The sequence below is a fragment of the Cnephaeus nilssonii genome (assembly GCF_951640355.1).
Source record: "Cnephaeus nilssonii genome assembly, chromosome: 17".
NCBI lineage: Eukaryota > Metazoa > Chordata > Mammalia > Chiroptera > Vespertilionidae > Cnephaeus > Cnephaeus nilssonii.
This window is the reverse complement of record NC_137088.1, coordinates 33,283,343-33,302,251: the sequence shown is the minus strand read 5'-3', so window position 1 is coordinate 33,302,251 and position 18,909 is coordinate 33,283,343. Positions and strand designations below refer to the sequence as shown.

The 18,909-nt window shown below is 43.4% G+C and overlaps 2 protein-coding genes across 2 annotated transcripts in view; both read left to right on the top strand.

Moving 5' to 3' along the window:
* XPC (XPC complex subunit, DNA damage recognition and repair factor) overlaps positions 1-18,909 on the top strand; it is a 29,381-nt gene that overhangs the window by 3,409 nt on the left and 7,063 nt on the right. Inside the window, exons 2-10 of the mRNA XM_079794676.1 lie at positions 2,829-3,024; positions 4,520-4,641; positions 7,029-7,152; positions 8,456-8,540; positions 10,979-11,136; positions 11,638-11,758; positions 14,641-14,730; positions 14,891-15,778; positions 17,435-17,595. Coding sequence (XP_079650802.1) covers positions 2,829-3,024; positions 4,520-4,641; positions 7,029-7,152; positions 8,456-8,540; positions 10,979-11,136; positions 11,638-11,758; positions 14,641-14,730; positions 14,891-15,778; positions 17,435-17,595 — 1,945 coding nt within the window. The remainder of the gene's footprint in view (positions 1-2,828; positions 3,025-4,519; positions 4,642-7,028; positions 7,153-8,455; positions 8,541-10,978; positions 11,137-11,637; positions 11,759-14,640; positions 14,731-14,890; positions 15,779-17,434; positions 17,596-18,909) is intronic.
* LOC307113089 (midkine-like) lies at positions 9,969-10,911 on the top strand. The gene has a single exon (XM_079794365.1). The coding sequence runs from the start codon at positions 10,084-10,086 to the stop codon at positions 10,486-10,488; it is 405 nt and encodes a 134-aa protein (XP_079650491.1). The 5' UTR covers positions 9,969-10,083; the 3' UTR covers positions 10,489-10,911.

The following is an 18,909-nucleotide window of genomic DNA, read 5'->3' as shown; positions in this document are numbered from 1 at the left end:
GATAGAGAGCTAGAAACATCGATGAGAGAGAAACATCGATCAGCTGCCTCCTGCACACTCCCCACTGGGTATGTGCCCGCAACCAAGGTACATGCCCTTGACTGGGATCGCCCTGGGACCCTTGAGTCCTCAGGCCGACGCTCTATCCGCTGAGCCAAACTGGTTAGGGCAGGAGGGGACATTTTGAGCCAGTTACTGAATGTCCTGAAGGAGCCATTCATAGGAAGTTCTGGGAGGAAAGATCCAGGCAGAGGGAACGTTTAAAGACTCAGGGGGGATGAGCTTGGCCAGTTAGCTGGAACAGTGAGTGAGGGGAATTGAGGTGAGAGAGGTGGGCAGAGCCCTTCGTTTAGAGACCAAGCTAGGGAGTTTGTATTTTATTCTAAGTGCTCTGAGATGCCGCTGGTGGATTAAGCAGGTGTTCTTGTTAAATCTCAATAGATGGCCAAGCAAACCACAGTGGTAATTCCTGCCCTGCTGAAATAACCACTTTGTACCAACTGTGTGGTGTACATGAGCAATCAAGATTTCTTTCTAAACAACTATTTTGAATTCATTCGATATTGAACTCAAGGAGGCTGGTTATCCATATTAGATAGCCCTAGATCATGGAAAGTCCTGGAAAATAGCCTCTAGATTCTCTAGGACCAAAAAAACACAGCAAAGAATAAAGAAAAAATCACCTATATTTCTACCATGCAAAAATAACCACCAATAAGATAAGAGATCAACCAAAGGACTTGTATGCATGCATATAAACATAATCAATGGACGCAAAACTCGGGGGGGTGAGGGCATATATGGGAGTGGGGTGGGGGGGGCAATGGTAAGATATGTACACATATAATACCTTAATAAAAAATAAATAAATAAAAAAGAAATAACCACCACTAAATAATGGTATATTTCCTTTTAGTCTGTGTTGTTTTGTACAGTAGAAGCCATACTGTGAAAACAACTTTGCATGCTTAACATTTTATCCTAGATCATTTTCCTTTGTCTTAAAAGATAACTGAATTATATTTTATTGTGTTATACTGGAATTAATGATCATCTCATGGTTGGACATTTGGATTTTTAAAGTTTTTTATAATAATACCATGAACATTTTTAAATTCAATTTTTTGTTTCCTTTTCATCTTTTTTAACTCTCCTACTTCTCTCTTCAAAGCACAAAAGTATACAGCTGTGCCTTTTAACCAACCAAATAAATTTGGTGAGAAAGAAATGGTACCTCTGAAGTATCCTCCCACTGCATTTTTAGAGCAGTAAAAATGAACTATTTTGCATCTTTGCTTATTGATAGAGGGCTAAAGGCCCTTGTAAGATATGGAAATCCTGATTTTAAGGGCACCCTACTCAAACTGTCAAGTTATAAACCTTTAATCAGCCTCTGGTCTTGGAATAAGAAATCTGTTTCTATATTCTAAATAACTAATTTTGAAATATTTTGTTTCCATTGAAATGTTTAAACCAAGGGAATACATAAATTCCTTCTACAAAACATTTGAAAGAAACCGAACTAAACCATTGATTTTATCAAGCATTAAAACAAATGCCCCTAGCCCTAGCTGGTTTGACTCAGTGGATATAGCGTCAGCCTGCGTACTGAAAGGTCCCAGGTTCAATTCTGGTCAAGGGCACGTGCCCAGGTTGTGGGCTCGATTCCCAGTGGGGGACTTGCAGGAGGCAGCCGATCCATGATTCTCTCTCATCCTGGATGTTTCTATCTCTCTCTCCCTCTTCCTTCCTCTCTGAAATCAATAAAAATATATTTTTTAAATGCCCCTATAATATGAAATTTATTAAAAGTAAGTTATGACTTTATTTAGATCAAAAGGGAGTCTTCTTCCCATGCCAAAGTATATTCTTGAGGGATATAAATACCCCAAGAGAGTCATCAGGACAAACCATAAATGAAAGGAATGAATTCATTTGATATTTTAGGTTAATATTACAGCTCCTTTGGAACCTCAGTACAGGCTAGAGTATTTTTGTTTTCCAAAATTAATTCAAGCAGAGTCATGCAAAGGCAGAAAAATGATTTATTTTAGAGACAAGATTATTTTCATGAATAGATTTGCAAAATTAAGAAAATCCTCTTCTGCCAAGTTATTAATAAATTGTTTATTATTAAAAATTAATATATTGATATATTAATAAACCATAGTTTTAGATACCCTAATTTAACTAAAACCAACAGCTTATGCATTTTTATATTTCCCTTTACCAAAAATATAATTATCTTAAGAAAGTAAAGATAATTATTACTATCTTATTCTAACCCTAAGCTTGCTGAGATGGTTAGTATACCAAGTGCCATTTGGGTTAGATTGGAAAGATTTCATTAAGTATGTGTTTTGAGCAGAGTTTGATTTTGAAAGATGGCGGAAATACCTGTTAATAGAAATAAGGTTGTGGCAAAACTTGATTATGTTTATGAACTCAAAATATTTCACATAGTAGAAGTGGATTATCCCTAAAAAAATGGTCTTGGCAGGTAGTAAATAAGCAAGGGGTTAATCAATGGATCAATGGATTTTTCTTACTGGATATAAGCAGAAACTTAAGATTTGAAAGTTAGATATGATGGCCTCTCTGTAGTCTTAGGACGAGTTGGATAAAATGCTAATAAAGGAAATGGTTTTTACTGTGAGCACAGTGTAAACTGGACTGAAGGTGGGCAGAGGCTGAAAGCTGGTTGTTGACTAAATGTGGCATGATGAGCTGGTGATGGAGATGTGGTTTGGAAGGAGGTTACAGAAGAGTTTTCATGACTCTGCATCCACCTTTCTATTGTCCCTTACCTGTTGCATGTGGGCATCTAGATGTCTTTGAAGATGAGAAACCCCCAAAGAAGAGTCTGCTCTCAAAAGTCTCACAAGGAAAGAGGAAGAGGGGTTGCCATGATCCTGGGGGCTCACCAGATGGTCCAGCAAAAAAGAAGGTGGCCAAGGTGACTGTTAAATCTGAAAACCTCAAGGTTAAAAAGGATGAAGTCTTCAGTGATGGGGAAGATTTCAGGTGAGAGGTCTTGATTGCCCCTGTCAGAGAAATGTGATTAATAAAACCTGTTCTTTTTGCTTGTCACTAGGATCCATGGAAAAGACTGGATCTTTAAACTCTTCTAGATAGAGCTCAAACTACTAGTAAGAGCTAGAAAGAATCTTAGCGATTATATACTTACCTCCCAAACTTTTCAGGTGAGAACAATGATAGCTTGCAGAAAGTGATTTATTCATGGTTACACAGCTAGATAATGGCAAAAAACAGGATAAGACTTAGGTCTTTTGACTCCTGATCCTGTGTTCTTTGTACTATACAAAGATACTGCACATAAAAGTATTTACCTGCCATTCCAGCTTTCTCTCATACTACTCTCCTCAAGCACACTCGACTCCTGCCCAGCTGGACTGCACATGGCACATGCTCATACTTTGCTGTCTCTGAGTTGTGCTCATATTCTCCTTCTACCTAAAATGCTTTCTTCCACCGTGAAGATATAGATCAGAAGCCATCTACAGACTTAAGATCTTTTCAACTTAGGGTGGGTTTATTGGGAAATAACCCCATCATAAGTTGAGGAAGTTCTATATTATACATTAGCAACCATTTAGTCTTGAATTGATAGGAAGCAAGCTACTTACCTATGTAGCTATCTATTTAACTTAGCTAGGTATCCAGGTTTATGTTGGTATTTATGACATACCTGTGTATAGTCACATTCCCACTTATCTTGAAGTTAGACTTCAATTTTAATCTCCTTACATCCTATTTCTTTTTTTGTTTTGTTTTTGTTGTTAATCCTCACCCAAGGATATATTTTTCCATTGATTTTTAGAGAGAGTGAAAGGGAGGGAGCGGGAGAAAGAGAAACATCGATGTGAGAGAGACACATCAATTGGTTGCTTCCCTCACGCACCCCGACTAGGGCTGGGTTTGAACCTGCAACCCAGGTATGTGCCCTTGACCGGAAATCAAACCCCCGACCCTTTGGTGTGCAGGCCGACGCTCTAAACATTGAGCCATACTAGCCAGGGCACATCATATTTCTTAAAGGGGAGGGAGGGGCGGGCAGGAGTTGTGAATCTTACGAGTTGGGCCATGGTAGGATCAACAAATGTGAATTCCCTTTTCTTTCTGGTGCCCAACTGTATGTACACAGATGTCACAGCTTTTACTTCTAGCACTCACATTATTATTGTGGTTTCTTCTAGTTTTTTCTATGCCATTTTCTGACTTTGCTGTTTTCCTTCACACAGCTCTAGGCTGTAGGTTTATAGTATTCTTTCTGTTTGACAGCACAATCTAGTATTAGACTAATGATCAGAGCACATCTTGATGAGAACTTGAGACTCATGCTGATGGAGAAAATGAGGCTCAGAGCTCACAAATGAACTTTAAATAATTGCAACCAATTTTCAAAAAATAGAAGGTGTCCTTAAAATTCCGTTTAGTTTAAATGTAATACTGGGATGTTTGCGCCTTCTTCATCTTCCTTCCTGTGGCCTTTACACAGAGACTTTACAAGTGCCTGCAAGAAGGCACACCATCCAAAGAGAGAGTCTGCTGTGGACAAAGACAGCCATGAAGGAGACGACGATGAGGAGGAAAGTGAAGATGATTGGGAAGAGGTAGAAGGTAAAGCATCTTTCTTTGTTTTCTGAACTGTCTAATCCTGTTTTTCTATTTGATTCTGTTTAGAGTCATGTCACTTATTTGCAATCCTTTTGTTTTCTTTTGAACCTAATAAGACTAAGGATAAGGTTGCAATAGGAACTTGCTTTTGATATGAAAAATTCAACAACAGATTACTAGAGCAGGTTATATACAGGGTGTCCCAAAAAATATATACACGCTTTGAATAATTATGAAGGCAGTGTTTATTAAAATATATTTCATTTTCAAAATGTAATAATTATCAGCTGTTAGAGCGTATATACATTTTGGGGGGACACCCTGTATCCTCTTCCTTTGCTGTCAGTGGAGTTTCACCCTCCCTGCCTCCTTCCATTCTCTCAAGATCAATGGGAAGAATATCCTCTGGTGGATTTTTTTATTTATTAAGAAACAAATACCCTTTATAGCTGTTTTCCCCCCTTTTTTTCTAATCCAGGATCTATGCAAAGTGTAAGCCTTCTATTGGTTGTCTATTTAGTCTCTTTTATTCTATAACAGTACCCCCCACCCACCATTTTTTATTGTTTTGTTTTTCATAGCACAGCTTTTTTTTAGTGCCCTGGCCTCTTGTTTTATAGAATGTTTCAGGTTCTGGTTCTGTCTGATAAGTAATCAAACATCTCATGATGTTGTTACAGTTGTTTCAGTATCCCATGTATTTCTTTCCTCCTTTTTTTTTTTTGTTAATCCTCATCATTGATTTTTTTTAGAGAGAGTGGAAGGGAGAGGGAGAGACACAGAGAGAGAAACATCAAAGTAAAAGACACATCGATTGGTTGCAACTGGACCAGGGCCGGGCATGGGGCCTGTAACTGAGGTATGTGCCCTTGACGGACTTGAACCCGGGACCCTTCAGTCCATGGGCCTATGCTCTATCCATTGAGCCAAACCAGCTAGGGCTCCCAGGTATTTCTTATAAATTGTAAATTAAGTTTAAAGACTTGATTGAATTTAGATTAAACTATTTTTTTCCCAAGAATACTTCATAGGTGATGCTTTTTAGTGTATTAGGAGACACCTGCTGTCAGGTTGTCCTTCTAGTGATGCCAGGGTTGATCGTGTAAGTTGGTGCTGCCTGATTGTGCCAATGTAAAGGTGCATTTTCCCTTTGTAATTAACTTTCTGGGGCTGTACTCTGATTCTGCGTGAATATCTTGTTCCCCAGTAATTTTTTTACTTAATGGTTTTAGCATGTATTAGTGATCTTGACTGGATCAAAAATTATTATATTGAGGATTGTACAATAGTAATAATCTGATTCTATCATTTTATGTACATTTATTAGCTGACTGATCTGTAAAGGAATTGTATTTATTTAGCAAGTGCCTAATCTTACCTCCCTTTCAGGAATTGTAATTATTTAGTAATTTACTCTGAGTATCACTATGAACTTAGAGATTTTGTTTTTAATTACATATATTACCAGTTATCATCATTATACTTGAGCTTCAGATTGTCCCAAATTTGGCTGGTGGAAGGCCCTTTAAGCTAGCTACCCTCCCATGTCTTTTTGGCATGACCCCATTAGTTTCTTAGAACATTTATGCTTTCTGGTACAAATTGTTCCAAGCTCACTTTATACTTTCCAGACCTGGAATCAACTTTTTTTTTCTCCAAGAAGCCCTGGTTCATTTTAGTGGGGACTGGTAAATAGAAACCAAAATCTTGGTATTAGATGTTTTCATTGCTGAGCAGGTGTTATTGCTTCTAGGCCTAAAGTTCCTTTAAAAGAGCCCTTTGCCAACGAAGTTCACAGTTAGATCCAGTTCAACAAATTCAGTTTATTTCAGCTAGTGTTCACTAGCCGTGTAGGGGATAAAGAGATGAAACAGATGCGTTTCTTGTCATTACAAGTTTACAACTAAGACTGAAAAACACTGAAATCATCACTACATACAAAGCAAATTGCGCTGTGTATTATGTAGTAATAAAAAGATAGAAAATTGTTCTAATTTGGCTTTTTTTTTTTTTTAAGAATAAGTATCTACTAAAACACACATGAGCATCAGCTCCTTGATAGCAAGGGTCTGTATCTAATTCAAGTCAATGTCTTTTAGCCTTAGTTTCCTTTTCTTCTTCTACCAGGACTACTTCTGTGGGTTTCTATGTGGGTTAAATGAGACAAATAAATGTAAAACAGCGCAGTGCTGGCGTTTTATTGTTTTGTTTTGTTTGTTGTTGTTGGCTTTTTAGGTATTCAAAGCATGGAAGGAGTAGTTATCTCTGTGAGTTCTCCACCTCACATCCATTCCTCACTTCCTCCTTCACAGCAGAACCTTGATTTTGTTCAGTAGAGTGGCTGTTATTATAATTGCTGTTAATTGGTTTTTAAAAATTACTGTTGATAGAACTTAGTGAGCTCGTGCCAGGTGATGCGGCAGAAAATGCAACCTTCTCTCAATCTGTTCTGCCTCTGAAGCCAGTGGAGATAGAGATTGAAACACCGGAGCAGGCGAAAGCAAGAGAAAGAAGGTAAGATTAGGCATTTGCTTCTACATTCCTATCACATGCCATTGGCAACTAATGAAAACTTCTGAGAAATACATAGGAGACCAGGGCTGAGGATCAAAGTGGTCAGGAGCCTTGGGTGAGAGAACTCTGGGCTCAACTTTAAGACTTGAGTGAGAAACTTTTGTGTCCTGGCTGGGGCAGGAAATGGGGAGAGAATACTCCTATATATTGACCAACTTCTATATGCCAAGGTTGTCCATTATCTTACTTAATGTCTAGAACAGTATGTGAATGAGGAGTCAGAGGCTCAGAGAGGTTAAATATCATTTCAGGAGTCACTCAGCCAGTAAGTGGATGAGCCAAGATCTAAATCCCTGTCAGGCTGACTTGCAAGTTATGCTTTCACCCACCACATAACTCTGCAGGTCTTGAAGCAGTGCCCCACCTGGTAGGGAGCCCCCATTTCATCCCAATATACCCAGTACCTCTGTAGCTTCTGATGGCTTGGAAATATGGAGCACAACACCTGGTAGTTTACTGGTTCATGAGTTCCTCTGTATGATGAGCACATTATTTGCCATGCCTAAAGAAGATAATGAAAGTCATTCAAGAAGCATTGTTTTGTGTGTGTGTTTTTAATTCTCACCTGAGGATATTTTTTCCATTCGTTTTCAGACAAAGAGTGGAAGGAAGGAAGGAGGGAGAAAGAGAGAAAGAGAAACACTGAGAGAGACACATTGATTGGCTGCCTCTCACACCCACCCCCACCAGGGGTGGGGAGCAGACTTGCAATCGAGGTACATGCCCCTGCCAGGGAATCGAACCCAGTATCCTTTGGTCCCTGGACTAACACTTAACCACTGAGCCAAACCGGTCAGGGCTTAAGAAGCACCTGAAAAATGCATGGGACACAGACATGAAAGAGATTTTACATCAGAACAGTAAAATACAAATGAGTGTACATTAATTGAATATAAAGGCAGTGGTGGTTGCTAAGGCTGGAATCGGTAGTTGGAAGGTCAGGCAGTCAGAGAAGACTTCCTGGAGGAGGAGAACTTTGACTCATGTTCATGTGGCATGATTTGGTGTAGGTTGAGAGGTCAGTCTGGGTAGAGACTGTCCTAAGCTACGATTTGTAAGTGAGAAAGGTGAGAAGAAGCAGGAAATAGGTAGCTTTTTAAAAATTTACTTGAGTAGCACAGTCTTGTGCAGGAAAACAAGGAGAGTAAATCACATGCAGTTAAAAAGTAAAAGAAATTTTGGGGGAATGAAGTCAGGTTTCAATTTCCCAGTTCATTCTTGGATTTTTCAATATGCATTACAGTGAAAAAATACAAATGGAGTTTGAGACCGCTCTTCGGAGACTGATGAAGCGTTTCAATAAAGAAGTCCATGAGGACACACACAAGGTAAGGGCAGGAAGTGAAGGGAGGGGACTGTGCTCCTCTCTGTTGAGGCAGAGTAGGATGGCAGAAAGAGCTGGGGTTCGCAGTCAGGGAAACCTATGCCTTGTTCCTGGCTCTCGCACTCACTATGTGACCTTGGCAAGTTTCTTACTCTCTCTGAGGCTTAGTTTCCTCATCTTTGAAGTAGGGGTTAATAACAGTGTCTTCCTCGGAGGGTGGTTGTGAGGATTAAACGTATATCACATGTGAAGTACAGAGTACAATGCCTGGCATGGAGCAGGGGCCAAAAAACAGACTCTCAGTCTCTTCTTTCCACAGTTAATAACATTAATTCTGATCTCAGCTAAAATTGCTGGTTTTTTCATTCAGCTGGTAGTTATTGAACACATATTCTGGACCTAGCAAGGTTCTTGGCATTGTAGGAGAGAGACTTGTATAAAGCTTATTTTCTACAATTAAAGGATTTCTGATGAAAGACCTCAAAACAAAGAAACTCAAGACTTGAAAGAAAGAGATCAGTGTGGGTTTGAGTAGCTGAGGAAGGCTTTATTTAGGAGAAAGGACTGGAGCTGGGTCTAAGAGAAAAGACAGGAGAGTGGACAGTCTGGAAAGATTGCTCTCTCTGAGTTACGGAGGGAATGGTAGGACAACGAGTTTGCCCACATTATTGAATATACAGGAACTGGAGTGAGGCCCACCTCACAGCGGCCTTGGGAAATAAATAAGATAGCTCTGTTTCTTTTGCCTCGTGGTGTTGGAGATTTGAAGCTGATGTGAGCGAAGAGGGCAGTGCCATTAATTGAAATAGGGAGGCTGTAAGTGGGAAGGAAGGAAGACCGATTTTGAAGTGAAAATGATGCAAAGCTGTGAGAAAAGGGCAAGACAGTCACATGATCACTTCAGTAGGTTGAGGAAGGGTGTGGTTGGAGGTCAGATATGGGACAGGTGTGGGGTCTAAAGTGGAGGAGGTTGGGTTCAAGCACACATGGAAATGCAGACAGCAGTACAGTGAGCCCATTCTATCCACCAGCTTTGACAGTTACAAGCCCGCGAGCAGTCTTGCTATTCTTTCCCTCCATCCATTTTTCCTCCTGAGCAAACTCCAAACATTGTAGCATCTCCTCCATAGTTCCTTCAGTTTATATCTAAAAGACAAGGCCTCTGCCCTAGCTGGTTTGGCTCAGTGGATGGAGTATCGGCCTAGGGACTGAAGGGTCCTGGGTTCGATTCCGGTCAAGGGCACATGCCTGGGTTGCTGGCTCAATCTCCAGTAGAAGGCATGCAGGAGGCAGCCAATCAATGATACTCTCTCATCATTGATGTTTCTGTCTGTCTCCCTCTCCCTCTCTGAAATCAATAAAAATATATTTAAAAAATAAATAATAAAAGACAAGGCCTCTTAGAAGAAGAAAAAAGTTTGTATTTTGGAGCTTTGAGATTTGAGATTCTTTTGAGTAGTTAGAAGAAGAGGGGTTGAAAAGCAAAATCTTAGGGAGCGGGACGGGCCAGCGCTGGAGGGAGCAAAGCATCACGGGCAGCAAGCGAGATGCAGCACCGAGGCTTCCTCCTCCTCGCCTTCCTCACCCTGCTGGCGCTCATCTCTGTGGTGGCCAAAAAGAAAGACAAAGTGAAGAAGGGTGGCCCGGGAGGCGAATGCGCTGAGTGGACCCGAGGGCCCTGCACCCCTAGCAGCAAGGACCGCAGGGCCCAGACTCAGCGCATCCGGTGCAGGGTGCCATGCAACTGGAAGAAGGAGTTTGGAGCCGACTGCAAGTACAAGTTTGAGAGCTGGGGGTCGTGTGATGGGAGCTTGGGCACCAAAGCCCGCCAAGGCACCCTGAAGAAGGTGCAGTACAATGCCCAGTGCCAGGAGACCATCCGCGTAACCAAGCCCTGTACCCCCAAGACCAAGGCCAAGGCCAAAGCCAAGAAAGGGAAGGGAAAGGACTAGAGGCCAGGCCTGAATGCCAAAGAGCCCCTGGCCCACCTTCTCCCTCCCACGGCCCCAGTGTAACCCACCAGTGTCTTTTGTTACTCTTCAGCTTTATCAATCATGCCCTGCCCTTCCCCTTCCCGACCCCCCGGTCCCCCAAGTGCCCAAAGTGGGGAGGGACAAGGGATTCTGGCAGCTTGAGCCTCCCCCAAAGGAATTTGATTCCCATGCCCCTGTTGTTCTTATCCACAATGACGCCATTGCTAAAAAACAAATAAAACTCTTTTTCTCCCAATAAAAGCTTTTTTTTATTATTAAATAAAGCAAAATCTTGGGAAATGGGATGTTTCTCCCCCCTCCCTCGTCTCTGAAATCAATAAAAGCATATTTTCAAAACAGAAATATCAACAAATACATCCTACCTACAAAATGTCTTTTAATTCAGCAGCAAAAATCCCTCTAATGTTCAGCTTTTCTTTCATGTCTTCCTTTTTCTCTCTTTCTCCAGGTTCACCTTCTGTGTCTGTTAGCAAATGGCTTCTATCGAAATCGCATCTGCAACCAGCTCGATCTTCAGGCTATTAGCCTCTCCATCATCCCAATTCGCTTTACCAAAGTGCCTCCGCAAGACGTGGACATCTGCTACCTGTCAAACCTGGTGAAATGGTATGGCCCTCTGGCCTGTGCTGCACAGCCTTAGTGTAGGATTTGTGTGTGTCTCAGAGGTTGGGGACAGTCACTTAACACAGATATCCCCTGAGGTGATCCTGTAAGCCAGGCAGTGGGCAGGGCATTGAAGACAGAGAATTGTCAGTCATGATCTCTGTCCCGGAAGAGCTCCCAGGTGAGTCTGGGTGATAAATATACCCCCAGGTAATTCGTGTGACCATTGCTCTGGAAGCAGTGTGCTGGGCACTGCGGGCACACAGAGCCAGGGCACTTACCTCAGCTGGGGGGCCTGGGAAGGCTCCAGAGCGAGGTAAAGTCTGGATTGAGTCTTTAATGATGAGTAGGAGTTACCCAAACAGGGTGGGAAAAGTAGAACAAAAGCAGGCAGGGCTCACAATTTCCTTCGCAGACTGCCCCTTCTGATTTTCTTGTCTATAAAGAACAGAGTTCCTCTTTGCTCTGAGTTCTCACACGAGGGAATGCCCGGCTTCTCTCCAGGTTCATTGGGACATTTACAGTTAACTCTGACCTTTCAATCAGCGAACAAGACGGCCTGCAAACTACGTTGGAAAGGAGATTTGCGATTTACTCTGCACGAGATGATGAAGAATTGGTCCATGTGAGTGATGCTTCCTGGCAGCACTATTTTTATTACTGTAGCAAATGACGATGGCAGTCATGTGTGAGATATAAAGTAATCTAGTACTGCAGCTCAAAGAGGCTAAGTAACTTTCTTAGAGGCACTCAGTTGACAAACACTGGAATCAGGGTTGGGACCAGTGTGTGAGTTGAAGCCTACACTCTATTACTTGGTGTCCTCGTGTGTGAATTTTTGGTCAGGTGCGCTAGAATTGTTTCCTTTAACTATTTAGAAATTGTGTTCAGAAGTTCCAAGGAAATGTTTCAGATTGGTTGCTGAAATCCTTAAGAAAGTGTTTCCATACCTTCCAATTTGGGTGATGGCATTGCCAGGCAGCCATGCAGTGAGGAGAGTTGTATCTACCAAAGGAGTCCTGGTGAAGAGGTCTTATGTGTAGACAGGCTTTACAGCATGCTTGAAAATGCCCTCAGGTGAGGCTCTGTCTGAGTAAAACAAAAACAGAGGTAGGTATTTGATTTAATCCCTGGAAGATGCCTGTGAATACGTAACACTTGTGCCTGAGCCTCAAATTCCCTGTTTGTTTAGGGAAATCGACCAGACTTTTTGAATCTTACAGACTAAGTGCCTGTCATCTTTACCTCTCTTCTGACTTGGCTTGATAAAGTCTAAGATACCTGGCATGGCCAGTAATTATGCTATAATACCACCATCCAGAGGAAAACATTAATATTTTAGTATTGTCCTTCCAAACTTTGTTCCTGTGTATTTGTGTACATATACAAGTATACTGGTTTTGTTTGTGAGGGTGTTTTTAAAGCAAAAAAATTGGGTTTTTTTTTAAAGATGAACAATTTAGTGATGTTTAGTGTGTATTTAGAGTTTTGTTTGACAACCACCTTGGTTTCCAAAACATTTTTGTTACCCCAAAAGGAAATCCTGTACCCTTTAAACAGTTACTCCTTCATCTCCCTCCTCCCACCTCCTCATACACCTGGCAATCACCAGTGTGCATTCTGTCTAATGATTTATATATTCTGGATATCCTATATAATAAAGAGGTAATATGCAAATTTACCCTCATGCTATCACAAGATGGCTGCCTGCGACCAGGCTGGCAGGGGGGTTAGTGAGGGATGACCAAATGACTGAACAGCAGGCTGTGTGGGGCGACCAGGCCGGCAGGGGGGTTAGTGAGGGATGACCAAATGACTGAACAGCAGGCTGCATGGGGAGACCAGGCCGGCAGGCAGGGCAGTTGGGGGTGACCAGGCCAGCAGGGGAGGGCAGTTGGGGGTGATTAGGCTGGCAGGGGGGTTCAATGAGGGGTGACTAGGCTGGCGGGGGCAGCAGTTAGGGGCAACCAGGCTGGCAGGAGGTTGCAGTTGGGGGTGACCAGGCTGACAGGGGGCACAATTGGGGGTGATTGGGCTGGCGTGGGGGGCAATGAGGGGTGACTAGGCTGGCGGGGGGCAGGGCAGTTAGGGGCAACCAGGCCAGCAGAGGGGGGCAGTTGGGGGTGGTCAGGCCATCAGTGGGGGGCAGTAAGGGGTAACCAGGCTGGTGGGGGGGTGGGGGGAGTTAGGGGCAACCAGGCCAGCAGGAAGGGGGGGGGGGGAGTTGGAGGTGACCTGGCTGGCAGCGGGGGGCAGTTAGGGGTGACCAGGCCCACACACAGAGGCAGTGAGGGATGATCAGGCCAGTGGGGGTGGGGGGTGCAGTTAGGGGCAATCGGGCCAGCAGGGGAGCAGTTAGGTGTTGATCAGGCTGGCAGGGGAGTGGTTATAGGGGGTTATCAGGCTGGCAGGCAGAAGCAGTTATGGACAATCAGGCAGTCAGGTAGGCGAGCAGTTGGGAGCCAGCAGTCCTGGATTTTGAGAGGGATGTCCGACTGCCCATTTAGGCCCAATCCCACCACTGGAATCAGGCCTAAACGGGCAGTCGGACATCCCTTGAGGGGTCCCACATTGGAGAGGGTTCAGGCTGGGCTGAGGAACACACACACACACACACACACACCCGTGCATGAATTTCATGCACTGGGCCTCTAGTTTCATATAAAAGGTAAGCTGAAAAAAAAAAAACCACCACGTATAAACAGCCATAACCCAATATATACAGGGGTAGGTCCTTTTCCAAATATGCATATCCTACCTAATAATAGACAAATATGCAAATTGACCGTACCTTCGCTATGCCCGCGATTGGCCAGGAGCCACGGGGGGGCCGGACTCGGGGTGGCCGATTGGGCCGGCGGGACGCTGAGCTCACGTCGCCAGCGGCGGCTCGAGCTCAGCGTCTGCGCCATGGCTGTGCTGCGGCACAGAAGGGGCCTCTGGGGCAGTGAGCTCACGTCCCACCGCAGACCATCAAAAGCGGGGGAGCTGGGTGCCTGTCCGCTCAGGCACCCAGCTCCCCCGTGATCGAAAGCAAAAGTGTGGGAGCTGGGTGCCTGTCCACTCAGGCACCAGGCCTTTCAGAAGCCTTCGCCACGCCGGAGGCTTCTGAAAGGCCTGGTGCACCAGCGGACAGGCACCCAGCTCCCCTGTGATCGAAAGCGAAAGCGTGTAGGGGACCCTACACGTGCATGATTCAATCATGCAGTGGGCCTCTAGTATGTTTATATTTGTGTATAATTTATTCTTAGAGAAATTAGCATTATATATTTAAACACAAACTTCTCTTTTTCTTTACTATATGGTGAACATTTTCCTGTTTTTCTACAAAGATAGATCTCTGCTACATTGTTTTTAATAGTGTCAAGGGTTCCAGACTCCTAGTGTTAGACAGCTTGGTTGTTTCTAACTTTTCCCTATTATAAATGAGCACCACCACCACAACATTTAATTAATTAAACCCTTAATCCTTTCTGAGGATAAATGTGTTATCCTTTTTCATTACAGATATTTTTACTGATGCTCCGGGCCCTGCAGCTCCCAACCCGACTGGTATTGTCTCTACAGCCAGTTCCTCTGAAGTTATCAGTAGCCAAGGTGAGGTTCTTGGGGCTTCCAGAGAAAAGGGTAGTTGGCCAGGGAGAAGTGAGAAATTGTCATACTTTTTAAAAATTGGTCATTAGACTGTTTTTAATGGTCAGATTACAGGGTCTCTATCTTATCATTAGCAAAAAAGAAAATTTCTATTTTGTTTAAGGGAAAGAAGCCTAAAGAGAGATCCACAGAGGGTCCTGAAGGCTCCTCAGAAACTTCCTGCCAAGTCTCAGAAAATCAAACCAAACCAAAGACCAGCAGAGGAACCAGAAAAGAGGGCACTTCTTCTAAAGGCACCAACAGTGCAAGTGCCAAAGGGAAGAGGAGTAAGGCAGCTGCCGTGGGGAAGAAACGGAGAGAGCCCTCCTCCAGTGGGGGAGAAGAGGGCAAGGCGGAAGAGCAGGAGGAAACCCAGAGACAATTGCTTGGCCGGGAGCGACGGGTGGCCTCCAGGGTGTCTTACAAAGAGGAGAGTGGGAGTGACGAGACCAACAGTGGCTCTGACTTCGAGCTCTCCAGTGGGGAAGCCCATCATCCATCTGATGAGGATTCTGAACCTGGTCCTTCGAGGCAGAGGAGGGCCCCGGCCCCTCAGAGGACAAAGGCAGGGTCCAAAAGTGACTCCAGGACCCGACATGGGAGCCACCCTAAGCATCCTGACTCTCCAGCAGCATCCGCAAGCTCTTCAAGCAGTAAGAATAAGAGAGGCAAGAAAATGTCCAGTGATGGTGAGGGGACAGAAAAAGGGAAAACAGCTGGTGTGGACCAGTGGCTAGAGGTGTTCTGTGAGCGGGAGGAAAAATGGGTGTGTGTGGACTGTGTGCATGGTGTGGTGGGCCAGGCTGTGACATGTTACAGATACGCCACCAAGCCCATGGCCTACGTTGTGGGCTTTGACAATGATGGTTGGGTCCGGGATGTCACCCAGAGGTATGACCCAGCCTGGATGACAGCGACCCGCAAGTGCCGGGTTGATGCCAAGTGGTGGGCTGAAACCCTGAGACCCTACCAGAGCCCATTGGTGGAAAGGGAAAAGAAAGAAGACTTGGAGGTAAGGCCTCGGCTGCCACGGGCTCAAAGACTCCGTCAAGTTATTAAAATTATTCCCATATTTGAGCACTTTTGTATGCCCAGCCCTGTGTTGGGTATTTTTAGTGTTTATCTCATTAGTTATCACAACTCTATAAAGCTGGGGCTATTACTGCCTTTTTTTTTTTTTTTTTTTTTTAATCAGTTAAGAATTTAGGATTGAAGCGATTGACTAACTGACTTGGCATTTGAACCCAAGTCTATCTGGCTTTGAAGCCTGTATACTTGTAGTTATTGCCCAGTTATAAATTTGGAGCTTTAAAATAATTTATGCAAGTCATACTGAGGGAAAGAAGAAAAAAACTCATTAATATGATTACCACCCTCCTTTTCAGGCCGTACCCATTCACAAAACACATACACAACCCCCCATGGATCTAGAACACTCATCTCCTGGGAAGGAAGGGACTCGGATGAGGAATACCTTCAGTCTGTTGAGAAGGCACACTGGGAAGCTGACTTCTAGACTGAAAGGACCTGGTGTGTCGCTTGGTTTTAGGAGGAGGCCTGAGCTGCTATGCACAGCAGTGGTGGCATTGAGTAGAGCTCAGCATTTCCACATGGGAGCATGCCCAGATTTGCTGGCGAATTGTTCCCAGTTCCTCAGATGGGTGAACCATGGGCTTATTTAGCATTCTCTGTATCGTACAGTTCATCCTGCATTGAGAGTTTCCTCTGGGGGTGTTCTGGTTCATTTTACTGAAAAATGTCAGAGTAGATGGGAATTGTGCAGATGGCATTGTGACTAACCTAATAAAGTCTGTACTGGAAGCTAACCATGTGGAGGGTCTATCCTACTCCTGGCTACTCCATATTGCCCGTCCTCACTAATATATTTGGGGGTTTTCAAGAACTGCTAAGGAACTGCCTACGAAACCTTGGTGAATCAGATGTGAATTACAGCAGTGGAATTGTCCACTGAAAAATCAAATTCCTGCCCTAGCTGGTTTGGCTCAGTGGGTAGAGCGTCAGCCTGCGGACTGAAGGGTCCCAGGTTCGATTCTGGTTAAGGGCACATGCCTGAGTTGCGGGCTCAATCCCCAGTGTGGGGGTCTTGCAGGAGGTAGCTGATCAATGATTCTCTCTCATCATTGATGTTTTTCTCTCTCTCCCCCTCTTCCTCTCTGAATCAATAAAAATATATTAAAAACAAAGAAAAATCAGATTCCTTATAGAAGTGCCAAAAGAACATGTATTATAGTAGACTAAAAAAAGTCACAAGATGTGAACAACTCATTTTGATTTCCTGTGAGCAGTTAAGGAAACCCACGTTGCAGAATAGTGATGCCACTTGGAGATAAGACCTCTTTCCTGAAGAAAACTGTTTTTGTTCCTTGGAACTCCTTAGTAGAGTGGACACTCATCTGCTAGGGCTCGCTGAGGAATAGTTAGATGACTTTACACAGTTGCTATAAGCCACAGAATTACTTGATTCTTCATAGCTTTTGATTTATCTGAAACCTTAACAACAGAGCTACAAAGGCAATGTTACAATCATTGGTGCTCATGAAACCTCTGCGTCACAGTCTGTGAACAAGTTGGTCTGCGGATTGCCCCTATCAAACCTCACTTCCTCTTCTAAACCACATGCTCAACATTCTCTCTCTGGCTTTTGCAGTTTCAGGCAAAGCACCTGGACCAGCCTTTGCCCACTGTCATTGGCACATATAAGAACCACCCTCTGTACGCCCTGAAGAGGCATCTCCTGAAATACGAGGCCATCTATCCTGAGACAGCCGCCATCATTGGGTATTGTCGTGGAGAAGCTGTCTACTCCAGGTACGTCTGGTGGGCTTGCTGATGGGCTGGGATTATCAGCCTCCTGGGGCCAGGGCTGATAATATCATTTATCAGACAGGATGAGTTTTATAGTGTGTGCATGTGCTATTGTGTGTGGGGATGGGTAGAAGAGATTAAAGATTGGAAATTAAAACAACATGGAATAAAAGATAAACAGGAAGGAAAAAGTTATAGGGGGAAAATAAAAATAGGACAAGTAAGGTTTATATAGGGCAATATAAACACACCCCTCAAATATAAATTAAAAATATACAAAAGGAAATAAAAAATTTGGCAATGAAAGTTAAAGTGTTTGGATATTTTAATATGTACAAAGCTTCTGTTTTGGAAGATGAAAAGTCCTGAAGATGGATAGTGGTGATGGTTGACAACAGTGTGAATGTACTTAATGCTACTGAACCATACACTTTAAAAATGGCAAAAATAGTAAATTTTTATGTTATGTATGTTTTACCATAGTAGAAATACTGAAGAAGAAGTGAAGGGAGAAAGAGTAGGAAATGAATGTAAAATATATACAAAATTAAAACAGAAAAATATTTAATATAAATAAAAGGTGAAGAAAAAATAAAAGAAGCAGAGCTTTTAAGAAATAGCAGTAGAAAGAACACAAAAGAAATGTTTTTTAAATTATTAAAATACAAGACCAAAAAATAGATGTTGTTAAGAAATGTGAAAAGAGAGAGAAAAGAAGGAGATACAGGGAAACTTCATGAGTAGATGGTTTGAGTCCTCTGACTGGGGACCACTTCCTGCATGCCAGTCCTGCAGGGAGTCACCCTGGACCCTCAGTTCAGGGTCTGTGTTGGAAAGTAGAATTGCAAGGCTGGGGGATAGCTCTTAGCTCTGGAAGGAGAGTGAAGCCAGAGGATCTCTCCCCATAACCACAGGCCGCCAGGAATTATTTGACCGTTCCATGTGCATGAGTCTTAATTCCATGGTAATTTATTAACGCAATTATAATTTCCATGTAGTCTTTTGGGTTCACTACCCCTTCCCTGGACACTTGTCCCTCTGGTATTGGCAACAGACCAGATCCTGGGCAGGCATGTGCTCAGTGGTGAGGAAATGTGCCTTCAGGTCTCCCTCTGTAGGCTGCAAAGGGACTCTCATTATGGGAGGAGAGGTGAGGGTACCGCATGAAGCCTAAGACAGAAGTGTGATTCTGTTTAGGGTTTGTAAGTGAACTCACACACCCACTAAGATGGGAAGTCCAAGTTTACTGTTTGCCTGAGGCAGGTCCCCTGGCTTCCTCAGGAGCAGAGCCTGAGAAGAGTGCACAGGCTGTGCTCT

What these genes read in the sequence shown, in the direction of transcription:
- LOC307113089 (XM_079794365.1), top strand. Translation starts at nt 10,084, where the DNA reads ATGCAGCACCGAGGCTTCCTCCTCCTCGCCTTCCTCACCCTGCTGGCG.